Source organism: Eleutherodactylus coqui, chromosome 2, assembly GCF_035609145.1.
Source record: "Eleutherodactylus coqui strain aEleCoq1 chromosome 2, aEleCoq1.hap1, whole genome shotgun sequence".
Classification (NCBI taxonomy): Eukaryota; Metazoa; Chordata; class Amphibia; order Anura; family Eleutherodactylidae; genus Eleutherodactylus; species Eleutherodactylus coqui.
In genome coordinates, this window is record NC_089838.1 from 242,508,640 (window position 1) to 242,521,683 (window position 13,044).

The 13,044-nt window shown below is 43.6% G+C and overlaps 1 protein-coding gene across 1 annotated transcript in view; it reads left to right on the forward strand.

Annotated features, from left to right (window-relative positions):
* Window positions 1-13,044, forward strand: part of LOC136612401 (ADAMTS-like protein 5) — a 66,184-nt gene that overhangs the window by 29,190 nt on the left and 23,950 nt on the right. The window contains exons 4-8 of the mRNA XM_066592728.1: window positions 2,342-2,402; window positions 2,489-2,591; window positions 3,452-3,579; window positions 4,486-4,609; window positions 7,818-7,901. Coding sequence (XP_066448825.1) covers window positions 2,342-2,402; window positions 2,489-2,591; window positions 3,452-3,579; window positions 4,486-4,609; window positions 7,818-7,901 — 500 coding nt within the window. The remainder of the gene's footprint in view (window positions 1-2,341; window positions 2,403-2,488; window positions 2,592-3,451; window positions 3,580-4,485; window positions 4,610-7,817; window positions 7,902-13,044) is intronic.

A 13,044-nucleotide genomic window follows, 5' to 3' on the forward strand; every position in this document is an offset into this window, starting at 1 on the left:
GTAGGACCCTACTCATGATAGGGATTCATATTCGTGCGTATCGTAACACAAAAAACTCGTGTGATTTTTCTCATCCGTTTGAAAGCGGCCTAAGTGAATGGGTTTGTTAAAACTCATTTACTTACATTGTACTGTAAATTGCTGCAGAACTTCTTCTCGCATTCTACAAAATTCTGCAGCAATTCCGCTGCTTGTGAACTTGCCCTACTGTACATAAATAATACTCATACTATGTGCTGCCTCCAGTTTTTGGGAGGGCAGTTCAGCAGGCAGCTTTGTAAGCCGCAAAGTCCTATCTCTGGGTGCAGAAATCTCTGGTTTGGCAGCATAATTTGCTCCTTTATTATTTTATCGTTCTGCTGGGTTCAAGAGTAAGCTTGGCAATATTTTTAATTTTAGCATAAACCTCGGCTAGTGGTGAGACCACAGTAAAAAATGGTTGAGAAGCTGTATTTTAAATGCCTCATTTATATTTGTACGTTCACATTCTGGTTGCTTCCTTAAGAATAGAGTTGAGCGAACGTACTCTGCCGAGCTTGATGCTCGTTTGAGTATTAGCGTACTTGATGGTGTTCGTTACTCAAACGAGCATCACGCCGTGTTCGACCCCCGCCCCAGTTTTTGGCTCCTCCCTGCTGTAACGAGAGAGAGCGAACGAGAGAGAGAGAGAGAGCGAACGAGAGAGAGAGAGAGAGAGAGCGAACGAGAGAGAGAGAGAGCGAACGAGAGAGAGAGAGAGAGAGCGAACGAGAGAGAGAGAGAGAGAGAGAGCGAACGAGAGAGAGAGAGAGAGAGAGCGAACGAGAGAGAGAGAGAGAGAGAGCGAACGAGAGAGAGAGAGAGCGAACGAGAGAGAGAGAGAGAGAGCGAACGAGAGAGAGAGAGAGAGAGCGAACGAGAGAGAGAGAGAGAGAGAGCGAGAGAGAGCGAACGAGAGAGAGAGAGAGAGAGCGAACGAGAGAGAGAGAGAGCGAACGAGAGAGAGAGCGAACGAGAGAGAGAGAGAGCGAACGAGAGAGAGAGAGAGCGAACGAGAGAGAGAGCGAACGAGAGAGAGAGAGAGCGAACGAGAGAGAGAGAGAGAGCGAACGAGAGAGAGAGAGAGAGCGAACGAGAGAGAGAGAGCAAGAGAGAGAGAGAGAGAGAGAGCGAGAGAGAGAGAGAGAGAGCAAACGAGAGAGAGAGCGAACGAGAGAGAGAGAGAGAACGAGAGAGAGCGAACGAGCGAGAGAGAGAGCAAGAGAGAGAACGAGAGAGAGCGAACGAGCGAGAGAGAGAGCAAGAGAGAGAGAGAGAGCGAGCAAACGAGAGAGAGAGAGAGCGAGCAAACGAGAGAGAGAGAGAGCGAACGAGAGAGAGAGAGAGAGCGAACGAGAGAGAGAGAGCGAGCAAACGAGAGAGAGAGAGAGCGAACGAGAGAGAGAGAGAGAGCGAACGAGAGAGAGAGAGAGAGCGAACGAGAGAGAGAGAGAGAGAGCGAACGAGAGAGAGAGAGAGAGAGCGAACGAGAGAGAGAGAGAGAGCGAGCAAACGAGAGAGAGAGAGAGAGAGCAAACGAGAGAGAGAGAGAGCAAACGAGAGAGAGAGAGAGCGAACGAGAGAGAGAGAGAGAGCGAACGAGAGAGAGAGAGCGAGCAAACGAGAGAGAGAGAGAGAGAGAGCAAACGAGAGAGAGAGAGAGAGCGAACGAGAGAGAGAGAGAGAGCGAACGAGAGAGAGAGAGCGAACGAGAGAGAGAGAGAGAGCGAGCAAACGAGAGAGAGAGAGAGAGAGAGCAAACGAGAGAGAGAGAGAGAGCGAACGAGAGAGAGAGAGAGAGCGAACGAGAGAGAGAGAGAGAGCGAACGAGAGAGAGAGAGAGAGCGAACGAGAGAGAGAGAGAGAACAAGAAAACGAGAACACACCTCGGGACCCGGCGTCCCACATACAAAAATGCTCGAGTCTCCCATTGTAGTCAATGGGGTTCGTTACTCCAGTACAGCTCTAGAATTTTTCGAAAAGCTTGACTCGAATAACGCGGACCCGAGCATTTGGGTGCTTGCTCATCTTTATTTAAGAACCATCTCAACCTCCTTTTGTACTTATATATTTTTTTTTTTTATTTGTCCGTACAAGTAATATAAAAAAGATAATATAAAAAAAAGCTCATCCATCTTGTACATCTAGAGTTTCCAACACTGAAAGTATTTTGATCTGATATCATTGCTATGGCTCTCTTTAACATTCTCTGCTCCTACATCGCCAGCAGAAGAATTCTTGTGCCTGTCTTCCGAAAAAACAATGATTTCTGTAATGATATGTTTTTCAGTTCTTATCTCTCTCCGTTGCTGTTTCATAACAGAGATTCTGCCGGTCCAGATTGCCCTGGAGACACCAGACAATATCAAGTGTGCAACATGAAGGTTTGTCCATTACAGATCATCTTCAGCTCATTGTACAATTCTTGCTGAGAGAGATTGCTCTAGGTAATAATACTCTTCTTACATAGGACTGCCCATCTGGAGTGACGGATTTCAGACATTTCCAGTGCTCTGCTTACAACAATAAGCCTTTAATGGGAAATTATTACAGATGGCTGCCTTTCCAATCGGGTAAGCTTGCTTATTTATATCCCGGGCCAATGTCACGCTTGCCCATTTTCGCTTCATAAGACGCACCCAGGTTTTAGAGGATGAAAATGGGAAAAAAACGAAGGGCCACTTCTATGCCTTTACTTTCTCTTTCGCAGAAGAAGCAGCAGAGCTCTGTAACAGCGGCGCTTGTGTACGGCGTGAGGAAGGGAAGAAGCCAATTGGTGGACGCGGGGGAGCAGCAGCAGTGCCCGCCAGTGCTTGCCACCAATCAGCAGTACAATAGGGGCGCAGTGCAGAGGAGAGAGAACTCCTAACTGATCACGAGTTTGTTTGCGCGACCGCGATTTTGGTTACATGTTAAACTCGAGATCGCGCAAACAGATGCCCAATCGTGATGGCCAGCTTGTATTTCGGCACGTTTGCTTTTTAGGATGTGCTGACCACTTTGGGAGGAAGAAAAGTGCGTCTTATAAAGCGAAAAATATGGTAATTGATTAGCCCACTAAAGTACTAGCAGGAAATATTATGGTACCTTTTTAAAAAAAATTGAATACTACAACCTAAACCAGTAATTTTGCGCTGCTTTTATTAATTACCTTCATTGTGTATTCATAAAGAATATGTAGAATCTATACCCTGTGAGCAATCAGGAGTATAATATTAATGGCATGGTAATGATGGCTTAGCACCAGAGGCTCGACTCCACATACTCTGTCCACAATATAATAGTCTCCCGGACATAACTCCGTATCTATGGTTCCTGAATTAGTAGCGTTCTCAAACAATAAAGTATCATTTATTTTATTTTCCCTGCTGCACGATGCATCGTACATGATATTTCAGAATAACATTTCAGTGGTTTTCTGTTTCCTAATAAGGACAAGGAGACTGCGAGCTAAGTTGCTTGGCACAAGGGCAAAACTTCTATTACAACTTTGGCAGAGTTTTGGATGGAACGTCCTGCCACGCGGAATATAATGGCATTTGTATCAATGGCCAATGCCTGGTAAGACTATGTGAAAAGTTTACTTAAACCATACTGTCTGCTTATATGCATGTAGGCTGCATTTCCCATTCTGGACATTTGTGCTATATGGACGATAACCTCTCTAGATAAAATATGTTTATTTGGTTTGCAATGATTTAGGAAATGCATATATCAGAATGGAACACTGACACATAGGAGTATAAGTTGTAATTTCTTTATTAAACCCCTTTGCTCATTCTGGGCATTAGAGTCCAGTGGGCGGTCCCACTCAATGATTGAAAGCTTTGCTTGTGTGACTATAGAGATAGCTGTCGATCACTGATAAGATCACCCAATGGACTGTTCAGCCCAATATGAGCAGAGCTTTAGGGCTCCTGCACACCGGCGAGGGCGATATCGGGTTGTGATTTACGGCCCTATATCGCCCTCACAAACCTTCTGAAAACCCCTGGATGCGAGGCATCTCGCAACACACAAATCTCACGCTATTTTCTCACCAGTGTGGAGTCCTTTAACCCTTTCCAGTCCACTGTCTGACGTCTAAAGACATTCTGATTAAAGGCTGTACAGCCCTGATGTCGGAAGACGTCCGGGAGGGTATTCTTACTGTAGATTACTGGCCTCCTTGTTGTCGGGGGCCTCTCCAGCATGTCCCATGCTGCAGTACTGGCTCTAGCCAGCAGATGGTGCCATTGTATAATGGCAGAAAGAAAAAGCCCCCTAGGAAACCATGAATCCAAAAGTGGATTGCAAAGGGTTAAATGAAAAAAATACTTCTACTGAAACTTTTCCCATAAAACTATGTATCAACCTGCTCAGCCCCTCCTGCTGTAGAACTGCTTGCAGATTGGACCGCAAATTTAAGCTGTTCATCTACTAAGGTTATTTTAAGGATACAATTTTGTTATATCTTTGTCTTCCTAGAAAGTTGGCTGTGATCTCATACTTGGGTCGGATGAGAAGACTGATATCTGTGGGGTTTGTGGAGGACAAAATGTATCCTGCCAACACCATCGTAATATCTACACGACAAAGTACCCAGCTTCTGGTAATTGTCATCCTGCACTTAGATCCATGAGAGGTCACACTGCTGGCCAAGACGTCAGTGCCCGAACAGAGATATGCGGCTCACTGAAGCTGATTTATCTAATTGTCTCTACACTGGGCTGAGTAGGTCACAGTCTAATTTATGTACTCAGACAGGTAGTTTCAGACATGTAGTGTGCGTCTGATTCTTTAGTATGGCTTCATCCACATTCCAGTTGTCAGGAACACTCCCTGTTGGTAAAGCCTGGAGGATTAGATATTCTGTAATGATTTAGTGTTAACCTGTATGACAGTATGATCTAATACAGTCTTATAGGAAGATGATTTAAGGAAAACGAAGAGGATTTGTTACAGTGGTATTAATTGTTACACAACATATTGCGGTACTGTTGAGTATGGCATGTGGTTTCCAGACACTTCGAACTTAAACTAACTTGGTATATCAATTCATAATATTGCCCTGACTGTTAATATTCCAAGGTCTTGGTGCTATGAATGGTAAACTAAACTTAAAAGATGGCTTTCATATTACTCCCTCTTAGCTTGATATTATTAGATCCACAATTGGCCTAGCCTAAAATATATGTAGTTATTTAAACTCTTAAGGATCAAGCGCAGTAAATTTACGGTGCTTGGTACTGGACTTCAATCCCGTTCGTATAGTGCAGGATTAAGCAGGAGAAGGTTGGGGTCCTCAGCCATCAGACAGAGCTGAGGACCCAGAAGGGAAGTTTTTTTAGCCACCTTTTTACCTTTTCCTTTCAGGCTACATCGCACTTAATAAGCACTATGTAGTAAAGAAAGATAGTGGAAGTGTTACTTCTACTATGCAATCTGTCGATCACGTGACCATTGGTTGCCCCCTGTTACAGCAGAGCTGCCTGCAGGGCTGCCAGTGACTATTTTCTCTACAGGGGGATGTTTTCTCCTATAACTGGGGCTTCTATGGATGCCCCAGCTGCAGTGGAAATGTATTAAGGCAGCAAAATGCAGTCCTAACCTCTCACTCACCTGAAGGTTGCAGGTTCAATCCCCGCTTGGGCCAGCTAGCTGGCTCAAGGTTGACTTAACCTTCCATCCTTCCGAGGTTGGTAAAATGACTACCCAGCATGGTGGGTAATAAACAAATTAACTGAAAGCGCTGGAGAATAACTTGGCACCATACAAATAACATGTCCCTTCCCCTTATACTCACCTGCTTTCTGTGGTTTTCCCCTCTGATGTTGGGGCACAGAACGAAAATCTGACACTTTTCAGAGTTCCATGTGTGCTTTCCCATAGAGTTCCTCACGGGACTCTGAAAAGATTTTTATTTTGGTGCCACACATCGACTTCAGAGGGGCACACCTGCTCTCGCTGCATCGTAGAGTCCCCTGCTCTCGCTGCATCGTAGAGTCCCCTGCTCTCGCTGCATCGTAGAGTCCCCTGCTCTCGCTGCATCGTAGAGTCCCCTGCTCTCGCTGCATCGTAGAGTCCCCTGCTCTCGCTGCATCGTAGAGTCCCCTGCTCTCGCTGCATCGTAGAGTCCCCTGCTCTCGCTGCATCGTAGAGTCCCCTGCTCTCGCTGCATCGTAGAGTCCCCTGCTCTCGCTGCATCGTAGAGTCCCCTGCTCTCGCTGCATCGTAGAGTCCCCTGCTCTCGCTGCATCGTAGAGTCCCCTGCTCTCGCTGCATCGTAGAGTCCCCTGCTCTCGCTGCATCGTAGAGTCCCCTGCTCTCGCTGCATCGTAGAGTCCCCTGCTCTCTAATGTTACGTACTAATCTTTTACAATGAGGTGTACTTGTCTCCAGTGGCCAGCCCTTCACTAGCAGCTCTGCTTTTACCCTTTACATAAGGTTTAGGCTCCCATTTACCTGCTGACCTCACAGGCACCACACAACCGATGTGATTAAAAATTATTAAAGAAGTTGTTAAGCATCTAATTATTTTGCTTCCAGAAGCAGAGCCATGTCCTCTTTGGGCTCTGTCTAAAGGCCAAAAGGCTGATTTAGACACAACAAGAATCGCTCAAAAGAATCTTTTGAGCGATTCTCGTTCTGTCTAAATGCAGGGACATCGTGCAGTTTTCGTGCACAAGTCGTTGATCGCTAAATTCTAGCTTGCTAGAATTGAATGATCAGCTGTTATCAGTGGAGCAAGCTGTTATCAGCCGGCTGCGCTGATAACATTCTCTGTGCCTGTGTCCTGCTGTGAATTCACAGTTGGGACACTGGCAGTCAGAGTGGAAAACACTACAGTTGTTTGTTTATGCAAAGCAGCTGTATTCTTCTATTAGTGTCCTGTTCTGTTTGCATATTCTATAGTAGCTACTTAGCTGCTATAAAGTATGCCAAGGTGATTGCCCAAAACTGTCACTCAAACTATCGCTTGAGCGACTTTTGAGCGATCATTTGTCAGTGTCAATGGGGCTTAATATTGCAGCTCATCCCTATTCAAATGATTCAGACTGAACTGCAATACTAAACGCAGCCCATGGACAAATGCATTACTTTTTTCTGGCAAAACATAAAAAAGCAAAAAACCCTATTTCCAATCCTAGAGAATCAAAAGGGGCATACAGATAATTGTTTTCGCTATCAAGACCCCCCCCCCCCTATATGAGTCAGAGCAGTGGGGCCCTAATCAGCCCTAGAATATACATGGATGCCAATTATTGGAGCGGCTACCACATACTACCACAATTCCTGTGCAGCTGTAGCTTGTCTAGGCTTGCCGTTATTATGAGAAAATGCCTTTAATAGATTAAAACCCATTTTTTACAAATTTGTAATTAGATTACTTAATGTCTTAAATCGTACAGCAGTGCAATTAATTACACTTACTATGTGTTAGTCATTGCAGATTCATGCTTAGTAACAGTCTCCACTGTTAAATGGGAAACATCCTAAATAAACATGCAGGTATACCTGTGTAAAGAAACTTGGCTGGTCATAGTACGCTGGAAACAGCTGAGAACAATCAGGTTCCTTCCTGTTGTTAGTAAATGGAATTCTTTGCATTCATGTTCCAATATATACAAGTCACTGTGCATGCAACCACTCTGTGTTTTATTAACCTCTACCTCGGTAGTATCTTGCCCATAGAAATCTTTCCAGTATCTCCAGTCGGTGAAATGACAGGCCTGAGGGGAGAGGATACTGTTTCATCTCATTAAAATGGTTGTAACGATTTGGCAAGATTCACCTTTCCTCATTACTGTCACTTTTAGGGCTCTTTGGATACAATGAAGTGACCATGATCCCTGCAGGTGCCACTAACATTAGAGTGACAGACAAGAGCAATAACTATCTGGGTAAGTACTGGCTGTGATAGATTGCTCCAGGTTTGTGGATATCCAGGCAGTAAGGCAAGCACATGTCTACTGTGTGACTTTATTACCACTTACTTGTCACATTGCTAATGAGGTGTGCCATTAAGATTATGCTCAAACTAATATTTTCTTATGTAGACCATAAACTGTCTGATGTGTCAAAGTAAAATATTCAATTGTTGAAATGGTTTTGCTTTTACAGTATTTTTTGAGTAAACACATATATTAAATCCAAGCACATTCTCTTTATAAAGCGTACTAGAGACGCCTGCCAGACCCATTCTATCTGTCCATGCTACTTATCTGCTAGCATTCTGTTTTCTCTAACAAGGCTTGTTAATTAGCTCCAATCTGTGGTCCATACCTCGTCATGCTTGCTAACAAGATTGTGTATCTGTTGTAGGGAATTTTAAATTGGTATTCTCTGCTTCGTGTTGATTCCTGTGGCACTTTATATCTAAGGTATATGACTCAATTATACATATAGAAGAGTGAGGACACTTTTTTTTTTGTAGCAATCCAGTTCAGGTTTGGAGCTTCTTGTTGCAACCAGTGCTGACCAATAGCGTAGTCAGGTAAAGCTAGAATTGGTACACAGAAGCATCAATGGTAGTTTAGAGGAGGCGGTAGCGTAGTCAGGTGAAGCCAGAGTTTGGTACGCAGAAGCAGCAATTGTCGGAGGAGCAGGCAGGTAGAGGAGCTTGACTGCAGGCTGGAAGCACAATAATCACACAGGGAGGAAATGGCAGACCAGGTTTATATAGGGTGTCTTAATCAAGGGAGGAGTCAGTCTTGCAGATAGAAACTAGACTGCAGGAGCAGAGAATAGGATAATGTCCAGCAGGGGAGCTGTCCAGAAGGCTGGAAAGCTCAGTAGGGAGACCTGTCGCTTGGAGCACAGGAGTTCCTCGGCTTTTGCTGGAGCGGCTTTTTAACATGTAGAACAAGCTTTTATATGTGAAAAAAAAATCTCTACTTACCTAGTAAAGGTAGGTACTAGAAACTGTTTTGTTCATACTGCCCCACCACCATTCCCTCATACTGAAAAACAAGGTAGAAAAGGACCCCACACCTCTTTGCCATTTGGATAATGCAAGAATAGTATATCTAGTGATGGAAATAACTTACTTCGTAGAGAAGCCCTATAGACTCACAGGACTCCTTTCAATCCCGGTGCATCCTCAGAGAACCAGAAAGAAATCCTGGGAAGTTTGTTTCAACTGGTTTATTGGTAAGTAGGCATATGTAGACACAGACAAAAGTAAAGGTTCTCCTGAGGACGCACTGGGATTGAGAGGAGTCCTGTGTGTCTATAGGGCTCCTCTACAAAGTAAGTTATTTCCTTCAATAGATCTCCTATTCTTGCATTATCCAAATTGCAAAAGAGCGTTGGGTCCTTTTCTACCTTGTTTTTCTGTGTTGTCGACCAAGGTCATATTCACCTACGGGCTCTTCCCAGATGCTGTCCCTAAGGATTAGGAATTTTGCTTATTTGGATTTATCTGTAAAGCCGCCTCGGACTGACTGTGCGTACTCCTGTCATCAGATGGGCGCTCCACACCAGGTGAGTCCCATCCTTTGTATTCTTACATACTCGCATATCACTCCATAGTCACCTTCTCTTAGGATTCCTCTGGATTGGAGCGCTAGTCCGTTGATCTTTTTATTTATTCCCCCATACTGGCTCTCTTTAGTTTCGGTTCCTGGTACTGTGAACATGCCAAATGGGCAGTCCCCACTGTTCACTGTCAATCTAACGTCACCCATTGACAGTTTATGTCATGTTATGGATCCCACCCACTTGACATCTTCACAGTGCCAGGAGCTGAATCTAAGATGAGCCCATACGGTGGAAACCTATGCAGTCAGCCCTGCTAACATAAGGACAAGATAAGTTATGTTTATTATTCAACCTTCATTAATAATATGTCACTAAAAGTCACTAAATCCAATAGAATTGACTTGGCTCACCATTGACTTGGGAAACACATGAGCATACTGTTGTAAATGGGCGTATGACTCTAATATTTCCCCTGGGGCATTTTAACTGCTTCATTCACCCACTGACAGCACAATAATTAAAATTTAAAGTGAAGACAGGTGTAATGGTATGTTGGTGGAAGCAGAGATTTTGACACTGCTGTAAATCCTAAAGAATTATATTGTCATAACATGTCTCTTTAGGTTATCTACAACTGGCTCCTTTCATCTGCCATGCCACATGACCACGTTATCTTATGCCAATCTATAGAGCTGAACACATTATTTTATCTAAGATATGTCATGGAAAGAGAATGGCATATTTTCCCCAAATAATCAAGGAAAGCTCGCGTCTAATCTGAGCAGCCATATCTCATTAGGAGGTATTTTAGAGCCCTCTGGCTTTTACTTAAACATATTCTTATCTATTTGTTGGACTCGTTAGATAGACAGGTAACATCTTGCCCAAGAATCAGCTAAGAGATGCAGACCGGATTTATCCAGCCTACTACTACATCTTCTCATGTAATTCCTTAACTTCTTGAGAATGAGATAATGTTTTTCTGTCTTCGTATGTGTTGAATACTGTGTATGCAAACAGAAGTGCCGGTAGTTATGGATAACACATTCTCTCCATCATCACACATAAATCTTACTCATTGTCTCATCACTGGCGCCATGTTACACTGGAGTTTCTGCATTCTCAGGTGCTTTCCGTGTGGGGATTTTGAAAGTTAATTCAACTAATTAGATGGTAGTTTTGCATTGCTTTACAATTCTAGAATATAGGTTTAACTTGAGGGAAACATATTCATGCAGTAGGAATACGTAAAACATTTGGTTTGCTACTCCTTAGTAAGCTGAAGAGTTGTGTGAACATGCTTTGGCGTGAATGTTAAAGTTCTCTTATTCTTGTTCACTAAGATGGAATTTTACTTCTACAATATACCCAAGATTAAAGCAGAGCCAATCTGCTTGTGATAGTGAGCTAAAGCATACACCATCTCACATAGGCAACGTGAGATAAAAACGACTTCTATAATGGCCAGGTCTCATAATTATCCAGTTTCTTGATACAATATAATAAAACTGGATTGGTTAAAAAACGTTGATATCTAGTTTTATTTCAGCTTTGTACAGAAAAGTTGCTAATTTTTTATTTTACCAAATAAGAGCAGGAAAGCAAAATCATCATATTCGATTTATGGCATATGCAAGAAATTAATAGATTAGTCTTTTTATTCTGACTCAATAACATGGCTGTAAGCGTATAGGCTGAGGTAAGTGCTCTTGTAGTTATGGACCAGTACTCACAGCAGGTATATGTTGTCAGACAGCATCCAACTCGACTGCAGAGGCATGTGAGAAGATTCCAGGGTTTATTCAGGTAGAAATCTTGTAGAATGCACATTCAGCAGTAGGTAAAAAGAATGATGATTAGCCAAAGCACAGAGTAGAGACTAACAGGTGGGCTATAGACAGGAAACTCCCTAGCAGGAGGAAAGGGAGGGGTTATGCAACACAGGGGGTACAGAGAACCAGAAGGGACAAACTAAAGAAGGCAAACACTTGCAGATACAGTACAGCTTATACATGTCAATGAATAGAGTCAGGTAGATGAGACATGACACTCTTAAAGTGTTCTTCCTTAGGCAACTTGTAAGAGGTGTTCCTCAGGAAGACACACAAGTTGCAATATCAGAGGGATTTATTAAGGATTAGTAGCGTGACCAAACAGAGCTGTTCTTGAACCAAGGTTAGGGATCTCAACCTCTGTAGTCATATTCACCAAGTCAGACTGTGTCAAAGTGACTGCTAGCTTCACTGCATTTCCTGCCTTGTGGCTATGGGTTTCTAAGGGACTACCTACCTTCTACCACAGCTAGCCCTGCTCAGCACATGTATGACTTGAGTGTACCAGTCTTTTTCTAAGGAATTGCTCTGCGCCTCCCCGGGTCATAGTTGCTAGTACACCACTACCTTTCATGGATCCTGACTTTCTTTAGCTGCAAGCATTCAACATGCATCAGAATTTATCTCTATTTTGCCAAAAGTAGGTAGAATATTGTTCCATTAGCCCCGGATCTCACACTTGTCCACAGTCAACTGTTCAGATCCAATTGTTCTCAGCAGGAGGCTCCAGGAATTCCTTTCACAGCTTATGATTCTTCTCCCAATCTCTTGTACAGGTTTCCAACTGTGCCCACACACTCACTCACATCCTGGCACTTCTGTTCTGCAGCAGTACCACACTAGTTCCACAGCACAACACATCCATGATATCTATATATATAAAGCTGAAAGCCCTCACTGACTCACTCACTGACTGACTGACTGACTCGCCAAAAGTTCTCCAACTTCCCGATGTCGTAGAAACATGAACTTTGGCACGAGCATAGATTATCTCCAAAATAGGAAAAGTAATTGGGTCCCAACTCGATTATTCAATTCTAGCGCAAAAGAATTGGCGTCAAAATTTAACGTACATAATCTAAATCTGTCACTTCTAGAGATGAGCGAGCGTACTCGGAAAAGCACTACTCGCTCGAGTAATTTGCTTTATCCGAGTATCGCTGTGCTCGGGTCTGAAGATTCGGGTGCCGCTGCGGCTGCCAGGTGAGTCGCAGCGGGGAGCAGGGGAGAGTGGGCGGGAGAGAGGGAGAGAAAGATCTTACCTCCGTTCCTCCCCGCTCTCCCCTGCAGCTCTCCACTCCGTGCCGGCACCCGAATCTTCAGACCCGAGCACAGCGATACTCGGATAAGGCAAATTACTCGAGCGAGTAGTGCTTTTCCGAGTACGCTCGCTCATCCCTAGTCACTTCCCAATGTCATAAAAACTTAAAACTTGGCACGGGCATTGAATATGTCATAAATAGGAAAAGTTAATGGGTCCCAACTTGATTATTCAATTCTATGCGCAAAAGAATTAGCGTCAAAATTTTACATACGGAATCTAATTCTTTCACTTCCCGGTGTCATAGAAACTCGAAATTTGGCACGGCCATTGATTATGTCATAAATAGGAAAAGCTAATGGGTCCCAACTCGATTATTCAATTCTATGCGCAAAATAATTAGCATCAAAATTTTACGTACGGAATGTATTTTTCTCACTTTCCAGTGTCATAGAAACGTGAAATTTGGCA